At 38.0% G+C, this 18,757-nt stretch overlaps 1 protein-coding gene across 3 annotated transcripts in view; it reads left to right on the top strand.

The window, feature by feature from the left end:
- The window catches only part of PTPRG (protein tyrosine phosphatase receptor type G), a 624,941-nt gene that overhangs the window by 428,874 nt on the left and 177,310 nt on the right, over positions 1-18,757 (top strand). For all 3 annotated transcript variants that reach the window (XM_036878497.2, XM_036878498.2, XM_036878496.2), the window contains exon 5: positions 10,427-10,522. In XM_036878497.2, the coding sequence (XP_036734392.2) occupies positions 10,427-10,522 (96 nt within the window). The remainder of the gene's footprint in view (positions 1-10,426; positions 10,523-18,757) is intronic.

Here is an 18,757-nt window from a genome sequence, read left to right as displayed (position 1 = left end):
TATACCCATGTTAATATTATTTAGCTTAATTGCAAATTCTTGGCATCATCATTTTCCCCAAAATCGATTCTTGGATTAAAAAAACACTCTCAGAAGTGAGAAAAGCACTATAATGGGAACTTTGGGTGAGTAAGTAACAAATAAACTATATTTCAGGTTTCTTGTATTTCAAAACGAGAGACATATTGCTGATTCCTACTTGGTTTTGAATGATTTATAACCTTTTATTTGTGGTTGAGTGTTGCAGTCTATGTTGTCATGGAAATTCTATTGAATTTATAGGTCCATTTATCCAAAATGATTTTCCAGACTTCATTTCATGGTGAATCATGTGGCTGTTACTCCCAAGTACAAAGCAATTTCTAAAAAGTTTCATATTACAAGGAGCACAAACACTGCGGTGGTTATTTTCATGTTTTTGAAATACAAATGAGTTCCAGATGCACCTAGGGACCTCCCCCCCGCCACTGTGTCCAAGGTGTTAAGCTCCAGTGCACTTCAGAACCAACCTTACGTATAAAATAGATATGCAAGCAAGGAAAGGTTGTTTTAATAGAAAAGTAAGTTATTAGAGTAACTCAAAGAATAGTTGAAAATGGTCTTGAAGTGATTGGTTTGTGGGTAGGGGCAAAGCTGCCCTCCTATCTTTTATCCCCATTACAACAGACTTGTTCCTCCCCCTTTAAAATTCAGTATTAGTGGGAAACACTTTACCATATCCATTGACCAGGTTGCATGTGACAAGACAGGGCAGGCATGGTTTGTATACCTCAGCACTACTGTCATTTGGGGCAGGGTAAGTCTGTGCTGGGAGGCTGTCCTCTGCATTGTAGGGGGTTCAGCAGCATCTGTGGCCCTTACTCAGCAGAAGCCTGTAGCACCTCTTCCAGTGATGACAAACAGAAATAACTCTAGCCATGGCCAGTGTCCTCGGAGGTCCAAAATTGCCCAGGGTTGAGAACCACTATTCTGCAAGCTTTGTGCTGGGATCCTAGAGATAACTAATAGGTATTTCTGATTGCTAATGGAAATTCTGATCAGGCCATTGTATGGAGAGGATTTAAAATGTGTGGGTTCTGCAACCAAATGCCTGGATTTGAATCCCAGCTTTATACTGCATAGATAAGACCTCATAAAAATATGCCCTAATTTCATTTTGTATAAAATGGGGGAAAGAACAGTGCCTACCCGCAAAAGTGATGGCAAAGATGAAAGGAATTAATTAATGTGCAATATTGTAAATACCAGCACATCTGAGCAGCCCTAGTGGAATGTTTTATGGACAAGCTGCCTTTGGCTTTATTTGCAGTTTCTGCCATCAAGGAAAGGGGGGTTTGGTATTGTTTTTTGGTCCTCAGCTGGTGGAATTCTACACACCCAGGGACAGTTCACCTGACTTTGCTCTGTCAAGCACGAAAGTTCTCTCTAGCCTGACCCTCAGTTTGGGGTAGCCTCTGTGGAATCAAGTGGGTGCAGGGCAGGGATGTTTGCATCCTGCCTGCAAACATCCCTGCTCTATTATTAGGGACATATTTTTGTTTATTCCAGTCTCAAAAGTACAGCTATTTCATAACTTTCATTTATTTTTTATTGAAATACTATATACAAAGAGGAACATTCACAAATAGAAAGTTTAGAGCTGAACAATTTTTCAAATACTTGTAACTAAGCCCCATATTAAGAAAAGCACTAATTGGCACCCCCAAAATTCCATTTCCAATTAGTGCCCCCCATGGGTAACCACTGTGTTGGCTTCTAACTATGTGAGTTTTTCCTGGTTTTGTACTTGATTCCAGTGGAATCTCATGGTGTAGTCCTTGTGTGGAGGTGGGGATGCAATCTGGCTTACTTGGCTCAGCAGTATCTGTGAGATCCCCTGTATTGCCCCCTGTTGTTGTGCTTTCCGTTAGCTATTTGTTGTGTTACTGTTAGAATGTGCTTATGCATTCTATTATCCATCAGCGTTTGGGCAGTTTCCAGTTGGGGGTTATTGCAAGTAGCCCTTTCACTGACTTATTTTTTTCCTTATGTTTTTTCCTAATGTTTTCCTTATTTTGACTTATGATTTAATTTTTAAAAACATGTGAGTCAGCTGGGGACCTGCAGCATTCCAGATGTTACGGGAGGTGCTTTACTTGAGTTATTTTATTTAATCCTCACTGTAACCCAGTGGTGTATTTATTATCCTCAGTTTACTCATGGCGATGTTAAGACTCAGAGAACGTGACTAACTTCAACCAGGTCACACAGCTAATTACATGGGAGAGCCCTACCTTACTGCCCTCTTTCCTGAGTACATGATAAGGGTATTCGGCCAACATATAGGTAGATGCTAACCCTACCTCATTCGTGTTCAAACTTATGCTAAACTATAAGAAATAACTCATGAATCATGCATAGTAAATCCCTGAAAAACCTAATTTGCTATTGTAAGCAAGAGCCTGAACTCTTCCATACCAAGTATTTAGTTGACTATAATCAGATGCACCACCAAACCAGAAATTCCAAAAATTACCTAATAAACAGACTCAATGACGTGAATAAATTACACACAGAGACTTTTAAAAGGGATCCCCAAACCATCCCGCCACCTGAGTGCATGAGTCACAGCCCTAGTGTGCGTGTGCGCTTCGGTGCGTCTGCTCCAGCAGTGTGGGCTCCTGCCCTAAGTAGTTGAAGATAATGCCATGGTATAAGGCAAGTATAAAAAGGAAATAAGTAAGGATTCGTGCACTCTGTGATTAATGACATTGTATGAAGCAAGTGCTTCAGAATGTTTATTTAAATGCCACCTTGCCTGCAAAGTTGCTGAATAGCTGCTACTCTTTGGAGCACAGTTCTTCTAAAAATATTCTCCCAATGCAGGCTACGTGAAGCCAACGCACAGGTTTCTTTGCTATACCTTTGTGTCATGACTCATTGAGATGTTAGCTGGCCAGGGGAAACCATTTATTTTCACCTTAATTTACATATCCCTTCTGGTCATAAAGAATGGTAATAAAGACACATAATAATAGTAAGTGAGAGAGCTTAGTTTGTTCTTACATATGTCTTTATACAATGATCCCATGAGGTAAATACTGCCTCCATTTGATACCAGATCTAACTCTATATAGTCCAGGCTCTTTGATCTCCATTTAATATCATCACCCAGTCATTTTGTCTGCCAACATGGACATTTTTCTGTAAGCCACGAGTGTGTGAACTGGGTTGTAACAGGCTACATTCTCCATGGGAGAAGCCGGTTAGAAAGAGGTGAATGAGGTAATGAAGCTCAGACCTCAAAGATGCTCAAAAAGTAAGTGGGTTGCAGAATGGTTTTATGATGTGATACATAGTCACATATGCATATATCTCTGTGTGTGCTTAAAACCAGTGATGACTTCAGTGGGGGGTGAGAGGGGTGTATTAATCAGGGTTCTCCAGAGAAATAGAATGAATAAAAGAGACTGACAGACAGAAAGAGCTACAGAGATAGACAGACACTAAGATTTTAGGGAATTGTCTCAATCAGTTGTGGGGGCAAGCGAGTCCAAAATTTGCAGAGCAAGCTAGAAATTCCAGTAAGAGCTGATATTACAGTCTTGAGTCTGAAGGCTGGATATGCAGGCAAAATCTCTATTTTGTAATCTGGAGGCAGAATTCCTTCATCTTAGGGAGACCTCAGGCTTTCGACAGATTGGATGAGGCTCTCCACATTATGGAAGGTTAATCTGCTTTATTCAGAGTCTACTGATTTAAATACTAATCATATCAAAAAATACCTTCACAGCAATATCTAGAATAATGTTTGACCAAACAACTGGACATTGTAGCCTATCCAAGTTGACACATAAAATTAACCATCATAAGGGGTAAAAATATAATGATCCTTAAATAAAGTAACTGGGAGTAAAAACTGTTCATTGTTATAAAACAGAACACCCATATCATAGTTTTGAATTCAGAATATGTGTGTTATATGTTTTTATATAATACACATAGTGTGCATTTATCATTTTTCTCCATAATTTAAATGACTAGAATTTCTTTTGTTGAAGTGTTAAAATTTCAGGTTGGAGGTACTTGCATAAAATAGTTTGAATTTCTTACAAATGTAAGAGTAAGTAATATAACCTGTGTTTATTAACAGGACCATCCTGGGGCCATTAAGCCACTTCCTAGTGACTTTGGCATATATTTGCACTTGCCTGAGCATCTTCCTAGTGGCTTTAATCCATTCATTCTCTTACACTGATCTCACCCTGTTACTCATTTTGTTCTTTATTCCTATAGATAGCAAGAACGTCGTTATAATTTTGGTTTTATCATTTGGCTGTCCTTGCCTCCAGCCACTCAGAGCCCCAGCTCATCTTCTTCATTCCAAAAAATAAATTGCTGGTATTTACAATGAACAGCACTCTTCAAGACACAGCCTTGGCTAGGCAAATATGCTTCCTGCCTGCATCGATCTTCCTGTCTGATGGCGGTAACAGAATTAAAGAAATAGAGTGCACTGTGTTGAGGGGGTGAGAGCTGGCTTTAGTAGTTAAGGGTACAGAGTATTCTAAAAATCAACTTCGATTAAAACCTGTTACACCAAAACTTCATATCCGACATCCTCCCTTGCAGATCATCCAATAAGTAGAACCAGCAGGTCATTAACTGTGTTTGGGTTTTTACTTTGCCTTCACTACATTTTTATTCTGTTTCTAGTCCCCCACCGTGTTCTCAGCTGGCTTCCTAAAGGTTAGCACCAAACATGATCAGAAAAATACACTTGACGTTTTCAGTTCTGTTATCTACTACCTCCCATGTGGTTTTTAGTTCTGCTGTTTCCTTTTTACTCACCATCTTTACCTCATCCCATTTACATCTCTTCTCTGTCAGTACTCTTCCTGTAGCTTTTCCTGTGTGTTCTTCCTCTCTTATTAAAGCTGCCCAGCAGTGTCCTGGAAATGTCTAGTGGACCTTTCAGTAGACTACTTTTCCTAAGAGCTGTTTGCATGCTGTTTCCTTACTTAATTCATCATGATATTTTTCTTGGGCCCTGTATATTTATGTGTGTGTGTGCAGGGGGATGGCTAATGTTAAAAAATTAAAATGCAGAGCTTTCTAAAGGACCAAGGAAGTTACTGTTGGATTTTTCCATGCTTGTGTTGGGATCATCGCCTCTTGCCTCCATTACCACGGGGATATGAGGGCTGACTTATTCTGCACATATATAACATTGGATAACAGGAAGTCTGCCTTCTCTCACCCATTGCCTGCATTATTTAAGTATTCATTTAATATACGCCTCACTTGGCCAACTCCATTCATTGCCTTGTGATTTTTTTTGTGATACGTTTGCTTGTGATGCAACTTTGGAATTCAGAAAAAGTTAACCTTGTCTCATTATTGGTAGTTCAGTCTTCCCAAGCACAAACTGTGACCTCATCCCTTACATGTAAAGGGAATTAGGCAAATATCCTTGCCCATTGGAAGAAAGTACAGTGATAAAGACCTTGAACTCTATGATTAGATAGATTAAGTTTTATCCTAACCCCACCCTCCTTTTTTAAGAGCTTTGCCAAGTTTGAAAATCCTTAAATTTCTTTGGTTGTAAAATGAGGATCATGGTGGTACCTCCTCACTGAGTGTCAATGAATGATAGTACAATACCTGGCATACAGTAGGCACTAAGTGTTTGAAAAATAACATTAATAAAAATATGAAGGCTCTAGTTTTTAGATTTGTTTTGCTTTCTGTTCATTCAGTTTAACACAGATGGTGATACAAATTGAAAAGCAGGCATACATAGCTTTTAAATCAAATTGGAACTAGAGTCATTTTAAGGGAAAAAATGGCACTAGGCAAGAGAAAGGGGACACTAAGTGAGCATTTTATTGTTACTCTTATGCCTCATGCTGTACCCAGAACACTGTCAACCCTGTGCTCACAGTACATTTAATCTCCCTCCCATTACTTGGTAGTGTTGCCATTCATTCAGGCATTTTCTGTATCCGTATTTAATCACATGCTTCTTGGTCAGTGGTAGGGTTTTTTCCCTCTGTCAAATTTTATTTTCCAAATGTCAGGTTATACCATGAGATACTCTATCTATCACCTTGATCTGGTTAGAGAAATGCCTGCAGTTTTTCCTGTCTAGCCATTCCACAAAGTAGAATTGAGCAAATGATTTCATCAAGTCCTGTGAGGCTCATTCATGAATTTGAAAGATTTTGTAGCACTGATCCCTTGATTGCACCCTTGTGTACATCGTCTCCCGGTGCCTCTTTAGTTGAGCTTCCTGTAGATTGTTTCTGTGGTTAGGGAGACTTAGAAGTCTCATGGCACACTATGTGGTGGAGGAACATCCATATATGCAACGTTGATCTGGCTTTCTTTCCTTTGCAAAGGAGGTCCTTGTTGGAGTGGAGTCCCTGAGCTATAAGCAAGGTAGTTTTTTTGAAGAACCAAACTGTTGTAATTGCAAACATTTGGGAAGTGCTGAGTTAACGTTTTTAGGTCTTTAAATACAAGTCTTTACTAAAAGAAACCAGAGCTCACTCAAGAAATTGCCAATTTTAGGGCTAGAGGAGGGAAAAATAAATATGAGCCTAGATGATCTGTGTCAGCTAATGAGGAGGTGCTAAAAAAAAAATCATGAGAACATGCAGAATGACAGGAATCCATTAAAAAGGTTTCCTATTGAGCAAACCTGAGATAGTTTGAGCATCAAAATAACTAATGGTAATAGATTAAAACCCACTGAATAAAATAAAAGCAAAAATAAGTGAGCCCATATGTGTGTGATTAAATGAATGAGTGACTAAACTGTGGAGAAGGGAAAGCTATTCATTATACTAGAACAACATTGATTAATAGAAGGGTTGATATAGTTAGACAATTATCAATAGATACCAGAACAAGTGGATGAAAATTAGATGAAGAGCAGGATATTTGTGTAATCTCCAAATATCTCCATACAAAGTACTTTTAATTACAGAAAGCAAATTGATAACTTTATAGTGGAGAAGCCTGGCAGAATCAACTTAAGTCTGTGGTCAAGTTAAATACCCTTGATATTGAGGAAAACCCTCATAATGCAGTGTGAAGACGGTATTGCTGCTGTGGAAACCTGTCTATGGTGTATGACCTGAGCCTAATGATGAGAAGCCATGAGACAGACCCCATGTTCTACCCAACAGCCGGCCTTCTGTGTGTCACACTGTTAACACAGAGAAAGACAGAGAGAGACTGAGTAACTGTTCCAGATGAAAGTGGGAGTGGGAGGGGTCAGTGTAAACAAGACAACTAAATGCAAAGTCTGGTTGTCAGGGACTAAGAAGCAGAATAATAATGTATCACAGACTTTATTTGGGTACTTGCCAAAATGCAAAAATGTACTGTGAGTGAAATAATGGTATTCTATCAATGTGAAATTTGCTCACTTTAATAATTATACTGTGCTTATATAAGAGAATGTCCTTATTCTTAGAAATTACACACTTCCATGTTTAGTAGTGAAGGTGCATATTTTCTCCCACTTACTACTAAATGATTCAGAAAAAAACTGTGTGTGCGCACAGAGAGAGAGGAGGTCCAAATGGGGTAAAATGTAATTACTTGGGGGGCCTAGAGGGAAAGGATGTATGAAGCAGTTAATAGATCTTTTTATTGCTGGATTTTCCAGATCTTTCCTTTCACTGATGTGCACTGTGATTCATCAGGAGGAGGATCGCTATACAGCAAACATAGATTCACCATATTCACAACATATGATGCTGTTGAACGGAAGGCTCTGGGTATAGCTCTTGAGATAAGAAAGTCAATGAGCTACTCAAGATATTTAGTAGCTACCCCAACACCTTCCAAAGATGTGCCTGTAAAACAGTTTTCCAGTCTCTGCCCAAATTAGTCTCATCAACAATAACAACAGAACAATTTAAAGTCAAGTTCACCCAGCAGAACTCCAAGTACTTATTTATTCCTATATTTAAGATAGCTTCAAAAGTTAACATAACTCAGTAGACTACAACCTGAGAGATACAGCAAGGAAAATTGATATTTCAGACCACTGCTGCTGTTCTCTTTATGAGACATTTTATTATCCTAATGGGTGGAGCCATGACTCAAAGACATTTTCTAAAAATGAATTTCCTCACCCAGTTGTAAATGAAAATGCCCTTGAAGAGGTCTTTAAGTATTTTGTATCACACACCATTCAGGTGATGCATTAAACAATGTCGCCTCTGCTCATGGGCTGAAGAATAAGAAAACCTTCTTTGAACTTACTTAATTTAGGGCCTGAGTTTTAAAAGGAAAGTGAAATGTAATTTTCTGAATATGCTTGTGTGGAGTTTCTTTCTTGCGTTAGTAGCACTGTACCCAAAGCAATTCACCCAACATTAAGTAGTTTTAATCTGCACCTCACTGAATGGATTTTTCTCATTGTAAATTCATGATGTCTAAAGCTGTCCAAACCTAAAGGCAACACATTTGTAAGAGGCTGCTGCAATGGGTGGAAACTCACAGCCAGAGGAAAATTATTTGCTAGAAGAAAGAAAATTCTCCAAAAGAATGTCCCCATCCTTCTCCCATCCACTTGAGTACCTGACTTTTCCTAGAAAGTCTCACTTTGTTTTTAACAAATTAGTTAATTCTCTCAGAACTCCGTTTACCTGTGACATATACCTCAGCTAGCCTTTTTTTTAAATTTAATTGAAATACAGTTGATATATAATAGTATATTGATTTCAGGTGTTCACCATAGCGATTCAACAATTATATACATTGCTAAATGCTCACCACAATAAGTGCAGTTGCCATCTGTCATCATACACAGGTATTACTGTATGATTGCCTTTGTGTACTTTCATCCCTGTGATTAATTTATTTCATAATTAGAAGTGTGTGCCTCTATCCCTTCACCTATTTCACCCATCCCCTGGACCCCTGTCCATATGGCAACTGCCTGTCTGTTCTCTGTGCTTATGAGTCAATTTCTGGTTTGTTTGTTTTGTAGATTCTGTATATAAGTGAAATCATGTGCTATCTGTCTTTGTCTGACTTACACTTCTAGCTAGTGTTTAACATGGATTTCCCCACTGGAAGTTCATCGTTCAGTGTCAGATCTCCAAACTCCATCTGGGGTATATGGTTGTTTGGTTTATTACAGAAACTAGTATCATGCCATTTGGAAAAGTGGGGAGGTAGAGGTCATGGGAGAGAGCTAATGGTAGAAGAGATTTGATTTCCTGTAACGAGTAAGGCCATTCTAGAAGTTTCAGTGGAATCACATTCTTATTAAAAATTTTAAGATGTCTGCCAAATGTTAACTCTAAAATATGATGTCAGTAAGATGATGATGATGATGGTGATGATGGCGGCAGCTTGTGAGCACAGATGAGGTCTAAGCGTGATGTTGCATACTGTCACTGCACTGGCGGTGTGACCACCACCTTCCCTACCAAGGATAAGCACTTGATTCTATACATGAGGAAGTGGGTGCTTAGAAGTTAACTTGCTTGCTTGGAGTCCCACAGGCAACTAAATGGGACAGAACCCGGTTGTATTATTTTCATCACATACCTAGTGTCTAAAATATGCTGTGGTCCATTTTTGTTCTCTGAATTATATTCAATATCAAGGTGTATTCAAGCATCTAAGTTGTTTAATGATTTTAAGTTGACTTATCTGTGTTCTGCTTTTTGAGTACGAGAACCCTAGCCAAATGTTTGGAATGGTATTTAAGGTTGGGATGAGATCACTTGGATTTTATATTCTGCCTCTGATATTTACTCTTAGCCAAATTAGCATCAACTTTTGAGGCACAATTTCCTCAGTTATATCTAAGTGTAGTAATTTCTGCCTTATCAGGGTTGTTAAGTGTATTAAGTGAAATAACATGGGTTTTTTTGCAAACTATAAAATGTAAAGCATTAGTATTATCATCGCCATTCAATTTTTTTGTGGAATCGGTGAAATATTCCACTTGGAGCTATTGAGAGACCTCTTAAAATTCTTATCACTGGAAGGGGCATTTATCAAGATGTGACCACTTAAGCGTTTATAATTTCTACACGTGGACTGACTCTCACAGGCTTGGTGTTTAACTTCAAGGTATTAAATGCCATTAAAATTTTCTTAGTAGGGAACTTTCAGCATGACACTACTATTGGGTAATAAGAAGGTGCCAGTGTTACTTATGTTGGATGGCATAAAGGCATTGTCATTTCATGAGAAGATGTGTTTTAGTGATGCCTACTGGGGTTTGGAGGGATAAAATGATATCTTGTCTGGGGTTTGCTTTCAAATACTTGAGCAAATTAAAAATATGGATAGATGAATACATTTGGCAAAATCTGAGTAAGTGGGGAATTTAGGTGTCTGGTATTGTTCTCCCTACTTTTATGAAGACTTGAAATTTTTCCTAATATATTTTTAAATTATTCTTTTACAGATGCAGATTTTCTTTTACAATCCAGACGACTTTGACAGCTTTCAAACTGCAATTTCTGAAAACAGAATAATCGGAGCCATGGCCATATTTTTTCAAGTAAGTTAACAGTGGCTAAAGTACATCAAAACAGAGAGTTCTCTGAGCACTTTTTAAAAATTTGTCGAATTGTTCCATGTTTAATGAATGCATCTGTTTTTTAGTTCACACCTGTCTAAATGAAAGATATTTCATATTGTCTAATGTGTGATTTAAAATGTAAATAAGTATGTTTAGAAACATAATGAAAATTTTTGCATGAATTATTCTGATTTTACTGCTACTTGACTGGTGCACAGATTGAAGAACACATTTATCATCTAAGTGACTTCACTGCTGAAGCGTTTTGAACAGGTTCCTTTAGCATATTAAGAGGCTGCTGTGTTGAAAAAGGTGGTTTTCTTTGGAGCAACTTTAAAATTTGACATTACTTGCAAGTAGATTAATAAATAGCATCAGTCATTTCTCTAAAGAGACCCCTGTCTTTCCCTCCCTGAAGTCCCATGGTAACTGATATTTTTATTGAGACCATTTCTAAGTTGGCACATTCATGATCTCCCATCCTTTCTTTCTCTCTTTTATTGTGTATGTGTTATTGAGCATCCTTGGTTCATGTGTTGGTTCCATACCAGAAGCAAATGTTGCATCCTTCCATAGACATTATCCAGGCTTTTAAATAAATCACATCAAATCAAAGTAGTGTTGGTCAGCAAATGTCTTGACTAAGTAGCCCGGTCTTCCAGGCTGGTGCCCTTTTGGTGTGGTGACCAGGCTGGCGACCTGGTGCTTTTTGGTGTGGAAGGCAGCCTGAGTAGTAGGAAGCATGTAACTTGTCTTTTGGTCTTAAAAATTCCCTAAAGACTATATCCTGGCATTCCTTTTACCAGTTAGTCATTTTGGGCGATTATGTCTTTCTCACAACTCTGAGGAATATTAAAGACATCAGAACCTTCTCCAACATGGGTGTTTAGCCTCTGCCCTTTCGGAGGAGCTTCTTTGTCATTGAGATGGAGACGTTTTTGTTTGGAGTATATTGATTTCACTACCTTTTGTAGTATGACCCTTTTTTTTTTCTATTTAAAGTTTATTTTAAATTTACATACCCTTTTTAGTGACCCATGTGGATAATTTTCTCCACTGCTTCTCTCTCCCTCTTAATTACCCTCTCTCCCTTTTCTTTCATTGGATAAAGGTTCAAGTGGGAAATTATATGTGAACAATGGAAAAGCCTAATACTCTACCCAAGCCTCAAAAACAAGAATGGTAGTCATCAGCATTGGTTACAGCATTGGTTTTCAAACTATGGATTCTGACCTAATAGTGGGCCGTGAAATCATTTCAGTGAGTCCTGACCAGCATTTTAAAAAAAATGAAACAATAGGGAAAAAAAAAAAGAAAATCTGAGTATGTCACACATAGTAAGGGTAAATATTTTTGTGAAACTTACTTTTTAGTTGTTTATACAGCGAGGCATCCTGGATGTGCTGTTGTAAAATCTACTTCTTATTGTGACGGTCACATACTCTGGAATCATTTGTGTGTGTGTTTGGCTGATTTCCCCACTGTCGCCATGACCTTCCCACACATCTTTCCCTGATTACATTCAGGAACCACAGTAGAGCATAGTGTTCTAAGAGCTTATTCACGGAAGTAAAAAACATTTGCTTTTGAGTTCCATTTCTTCCATTAAACCATATAATGGTGATGTAGTTTTTTAAATTTTCCAACCTCAGTATTACTCATCTGTGAAATGGGGATAGCAACTTCTACATCATCCAGATTGTAGTAGTCAATTAAACGAAGTCCCTAGCGTAGGTTCTGGCACATAGTAGACATTTGGCAAATGCCAAATAAAATATGTCTCCATATCTGTCCATCTCTGTTTCTGTGGGATGGAGACCCCGTGGTGTATGTGTCTTCTTTGCATTAGCTTAAGTCTCTTCTGAGCACTGTCCTATTGGCAGGTCAGGCCCGCCCCCTTCTGCATCTTAACCATTACCAGTTTGCCTTAGGCAGTACTGGGGTCATTTGAACCATTCTTAAACAGTTTCCACTTACATGGTTTATCCTTCTTTTCCAGTATTGTCCTCTGGGCATGCTGCTTTTCATGTCACCTCTACTCTTATAGCTCTGCCATCAAATCCACCCCCTCTTCCTTTCCTGTCATGCCTACCCATGCCCAGACCAACCAGGTCTTACTTTGTTAGTCACCTTTTTTTACAGGAAACTAAATTTTAAAAATGTTTTTATGAGTACTGGAAGGACTCACAGCATGCTTTACTCAAAAGCTTTCTATTTTTCCAGCTCTGTAATCTCTTATTAAATACAAGACCATTTAGAGTTTTAGGCAGATAAGGTACGCATTAGTGTATAAACCAGCAAAACACCTCTGTGTGAAATCTAGGCTTTGAATTTTTAAACTATTTCTAGGAATTGACCACTAGTTCACATACAAAGAAATTTAATGTGTGTTTCATCTGGTAAGTCCTTTCTTAAATTTTGGCTTGCTTTTCTGTAGACACAAAATAGAGGACAGATAATATTAAATAGAACCGATTTTTTTTTTTAAGATTGCAGCTGTTTCTTTTGTTTTCTTTTTAAGTCCACATATACGTTTATACATCTCAGTTCACACTATGTCATGCAATGGAAAGGAAGATGGTATTATTGTTATTTTCCATTTGGCAGTCTGGTTAGATGCTGTATTTTGAGATCTTAGTATTTTGAATCTTTCTTTAAGAATGTTGAATTTCAGAGTTTTGTATTTCTTCCCTAACTAGTCAGATGGATCTTGGTATATGTTTCTAAATTCAAACCTGGCATTTTACTTTTTGGTATTAAAGAAGCATTTATCATTTATTTAGCACTGATTCAATGCTAGTTTGCTACATTAAATACAATAAATGTAATCAGCTCTTGCGCACATGGACCTCACTGTCACAGTCCCATATGATAATGGCTAGAGAGAGGTGAGTGGAGAGACTTCCAGTCATAAAGGTTGTTCTCTGACTTGGTGCTCATAAAGCACATATTCATTATCCAGAGTAACATGATATGAATGACCCACGAGCACATGTCTAGACAAGGCTGAGTTCCATGTAGATGTTATAGCCTTCATGCCAACTTACTCATGCACTACAGTAATTTTCTTACACTTGCAATTTTTAATTATTTTCATTTATTTTTTTTTCCTCATCACGTGCCTCTTATTCCTGGCAGTTTTGTCTCTCTCACTGCCTTTTCTGTGATTAGATATGATGAAGTTCTTAATGTTACCAAAACACCAAAACAGGCACAAACCTAGTGGGCACATGGTTGACCAAGGAACCGTGTACTGACTTCCCTGGACTTGGGGTTGCCTGCATTGTGGTCCAGTTGTAGCTCACAGGCATGACTGTTGAACCTACATAAGGTTTCCAATTCTTCCCTTCATTTAAATATGGAAGATTTTACATACTATGTTGTGTTGACTGTCAGCAGTCAAGATCTTAGTAGTGGCCATCTGTCTAATTTGGAGGGGTTGTACATTCCCATTGCACCACAGTCTCCAGGCAGTCTTCTTCATGCCTCATGTCAATGTGATCTTAAGATCATGACCCAACCTGGACCCCAGCACCTTCGAATGATAGCTGGTATCTTTTGGTTACAGAGAGAGTTGAAAGTCAGTCTGTCCTGAAAGACAGTGAGCCAGGTCTCACCACGGTTTGTGTGAACACCAAAGAATGAAGGACCAGTGTCATGAAGGGATGGTAGCAGATCATGGCAGCCATGTATGGGTTGTGTGCATTTAGGCCAGCACTGTTCTAGAAGGTGCATTCACATCACAGCCACTGGTGAGTGGAATATTTGTTATAATTTCCCAACATGTGGTAGTCATGTGCCTGGAGGAAGAAACTCCTTTCTTTCTAGTTCGCAGACACCTTTGGACCATCATCCATATGGAAATTATAGGGGAAAGGCAAGGATTAAGCTTGATTTTAAAAGATTTTTTAAATTAATTAAAAGAAGAAATTGGCAAGGAATAGAGGTATTTGTTGTTAAACCACTAAAGAGAATATATGTTTGTTAGATAATTATGTAAGTTATAAAAATTAAAATTATTATTTTGTTTATTAAAGTAGAACCTCTACTATTCTTTACTGTTAGCCTGATTTCAATTCCTCTAAAAAATATAAAATACCAGAAGTCATTAAAATACCTTTTAAATATATTCTTTTAACCTGATAATGCTCTACAGAAGTTATCTGTTTAAAGAACAAAATATGAAAACCTGTGTTTGCAGGAAAGTTGAAATGACAGTGCAGTGATTAGTCAATTTGTGAACAGATACTTAGCTTTGAAAATAACTCACAATATGAATTAATTGGTTTATTGAGTAGAGAGTACCAAGTTCTGAGAATGACCTTATTTTTAACCAGGCCTATATTTTTTAGACCATGAATCTTTTATCATCCCTCTCTGAATTGGGTTCTGATTTGGTCTTTCTTTCTCCCAATCTGTTTCTTTGCCATTCCTTGGAGAACACCTCCCTCTACTTCCCGTCAGAACAGACGGGTGGCGTCTGACCATGCAACCATACAACTTTGGTTATCTCCAAACTTCTGATAGTTTCGAATATTGTGGTTATATAGGTTTGCTTATTATGCTTTTTCAGGAAAAATTACCGATTATTGTTTTGAATTCATTATTATTATATTGAATTTATGCTTTGGGGAGAAACAGCCTATTCCTTTTACTACCTGGTTTCCATTGTTGTTTGAATGCCTAAATTTTTAAAAATATTTTCCTGATTCCCATGAACTTTGGAATTATAAATGTGTAATTCTTTAAGAGCATCTACAATTAGAAACTTTTCTCATGTGATATCCTTTCCAGCTTCCCTGTTAGACCTTTTAGGTATAGTCACTTCTGAAGCTTTGTTATCAAATGCAAAGATAAAAAATTTTTATTATGTCTGCATCCAGAGGCCCAGTCAATGGTATATTTCTTGGACATTGAAGAAATAAATAAATTGTGTCCTGATTTATTTATAGGTTGTCTTAAAGTGTTTCTTTTTGATAACCTGTCTTCAACCACCCTAAGGTTTCATCATTTAATGTTAGCATGTCTGTGTCTTCTGGGAAAGTTGAGCCCCTTTGTTACCAGTGTTTTTTTTCTATTTGAATTCCTACCCAAAATATGATTGCAGTCATTCGGTTTTCACTAACGTCTATAGTTCAGTCATTTGCCCCTTCTTTGTTTCTGCCCTTACTTCATAGTTGAAAGCAAACTTCAAAACTCGAATGTTTCACAAGTTGCTAACCCATTCTTTATATCCTGTCGGTGGTACAGACTGCTTAATTATTTTTCTCCATCTGGAGAGGCTTAGTAATTAAATGAAATGACAGCACCTGGGATTATTTATAGACACTGAGAAGGCAGGAGGAGCTCTTGATGACTCATCTATCCAGAGCTGGCTTCAAACCTTTTTCTCCACTTCCCTGCCTTTCACCTTCCCTCCCCACAGTGAAGGTAGATGTGATTTGTCCTTCTCTTAATCCCCCAGTTTCTGTTAGCACTCCATCTTGCCATAAAGCTGTTATTTTACTTGTTTTCTTCTGCCTTTGTACTGTGAGATTGTTGGGACTGGGAGTCTTAACTCACTCATTACTGCGTCTCTTGCAAGTGGCTAACACTATGGCTCGGATGTGCAAATACTTAACTGAATTGAGTGGAAACATTTAGGCTCTATGATCTTGTTTGGAAAGGAACAACTGATAGCCTGTCAGCTAAGGAGTATGAGGAACAGGCCCTATGAGGTAGAGGACCTGAGAATACCTGAGGTGGATCAGAATATAAGGTCTTCCAGGTTGAGGTTCGTGTCTTGTCCCACTTCTCTCTATCCTACCACCCACCTTTCCCTCACCCTCACCTAAGTGTCTTGATCTCAATTACTACTCAGGAAATAAGTACTGAGTAGGACTAGGTTATAGGAAACCTCTCAGGGTCTTACCGTAACATTAATGATTTAGGTTTTGGAAAAGCATGTGTCCAGGTGACTGTGTCAGCTTCACCTAAAAAGGGTAGTAGTTTTACAGAAATGTAAGGCCATCTCTTGAGATGGTCAAGGACATGACCACGAAGGCTGTCAGTCTCCTGATTCACTGATGATGATAACTCCCTGACCTGGGGCTCCACTGGGTCTAACATGCTGTCAAAGGGCTGTATCTCCATTTATGCCTGTGGTTGTAAAAAAGCAACAGGACTTTAAAAATCTTAAAGTCGTAGGGCATTCAGAGGCCTCAGAGGAGTGCTTTGGTATCAAGAACATCAGAATATATCTGTGTCTGAGAATGTTTTTGTAATGTTTCCCACCAAAAGACTTTTATCACAGTAGATGGTGGGTGGAAGGGGTTCTGCGGTTTTGCTGTTTTTCTTTCTGGCTTACTCCCGTCTCTTTCTTACCCGCTTCCTTCTTAGGGTCTCTCTGTGGTAGGTGATGGGTCAGTTTCTGGGTGTTTCAGCATACGTATATGTATGTCTCTGCTTTTTCTTGCTTTTCCTATTCTTTACATGTCTATGGTTTTCTTCCTCTTTTCCCCACTTTTCTCCTTCAGATTCTCGTGTTTTCGTATTTATTCATGCACACATTTGCTAACTCATTTGTTTCTGCAATATTTATTAAGCACCTTCTCTGTCATTTTCCATTAAAAGTGCAAATGTATCCTCAGAGTTACAGCCTGTACTCACGGTAGTTGGGGAACCATACATTTTGATCCTTTTAATCCTTTCTTCAGAAATAGCGTCATTCTGGGAGGTAGGGAAGATGGATCAGCCAGGTAGATGAATATCAAGAAAAGAATACAACAGTTATACCTTGGTGTAATTTCAAAATGATAAAACATTCATTTTGAAAGTATAAAGTTCCTATTTGTAGATTTTAGCACTGGACTCTGTCTCCATTTTTTTTTTTCTTTCTTCCACTTTTCTACAAAGCAAAGCACCACTGTGCAGTATGAATCATCCCTTTTAACTGACCTGTTTGATTTTTTTTTTTAACCATTCCCTAGGAGTCTTTTTTTCTCTAATGAAGAATACATTAACTCTCACTGCTACAGATCTAAATGTTTTTACATTTGACTAGCCGTGTTGGGAATGTGAAACAAGGGCCTGTACTCCATAGAAAAGAAGGAAGGAAGGAAATTGAGATAGGGGAAGAAAAGAGAAAACAAATTAGTAATTATGCCCATCTATCAAACACCCAACCCCTGTCTACCCACTAAACAAACAAACAAACAAAAAAAAAACAACCAGTAACTATTTGAGCAGGAGAACATATGAGTTAATGTCAGGGAGTGGTAGTGGGTTATTCAAACTTCCTTAGATGGTTTTTTGGGAAAATTGCACTAAACTAATAAGATTCTTAATTTATTCCTTTCCACTTGCCGTTATTTGAATATTACCTTTCCTGAATTTTCTAGATCCTTGGTTTTACTCAGTTATAAGTTCAGTTCTTTGACTACATTACTTAGAAGTGTAATTTCAGAATGTTTTGGGTTGCTTGAGAAGACATTTTTATACACACAGAAAAATTAAAATACATATGTTCCAATTAAACTATTTTAACAGCGAATTGATTTCACAGGACTTACCATTAAGTGAAGGCTAGAGTCATTTTAATGTTCAGATGCAATTTTGGAACAGATTTGTCGATGTACAAGATTGAATTTATAGCCTATCAGGTGTTTTCAGTACATCTCCTATCTGCAAATGGCCTGTAATTCAAATTTCCTCTTAGTGGACACTACAGAGGACTATTTAATAATTGGTGAAGCATTACATAATTAAGAGACATGGAAAAAGACACTATGAAAATGTTCTTTAATTAAATCATCATACTTCAAGGACAGGTACCAAGTACTTTGCCTTTGCACATCACTAGGTGATAGTTTAGAATTTAGTTGCTTTGGCCATTTGTTCTAATATAAGTCATAGAATCTGATTGTCATAGTGTCAGAGAAAATATTAGGAATAATACAGTGATCCCCCTAAAATGATAAATGAGAGACCTGTTTCTCTCAGAGGTGGAGTGGTTGATCATGACTCCATAGCTCTTTGGAATGTACTAAACCAAGAATTCCAGTTTCTTGGCTCCCAATCCAGTTGTTTCACTTTTCCCATTTTTCCTGGCATTGGTCTCCCTGGAGTGTGACCTACTAGGTGCCTTAGCTGATTAGATTTCTTGGGAGAATTCTACACATAAAAACACTTTGAGTACCAAGGTCCGAAGCAACCTATCCCCACCTTCTCTCTCTT

The sequence above is a fragment of the Manis pentadactyla genome, chromosome 1, assembly GCF_030020395.1.
Source record: "Manis pentadactyla isolate mManPen7 chromosome 1, mManPen7.hap1, whole genome shotgun sequence".
In the NCBI taxonomy this organism is placed as follows: Eukaryota; Metazoa; Chordata; class Mammalia; order Pholidota; family Manidae; genus Manis; species Manis pentadactyla.
The sequence above is the reverse complement of the archived record's forward strand: the minus strand, read 5'-3'. Positions and strand labels throughout refer to the sequence as shown.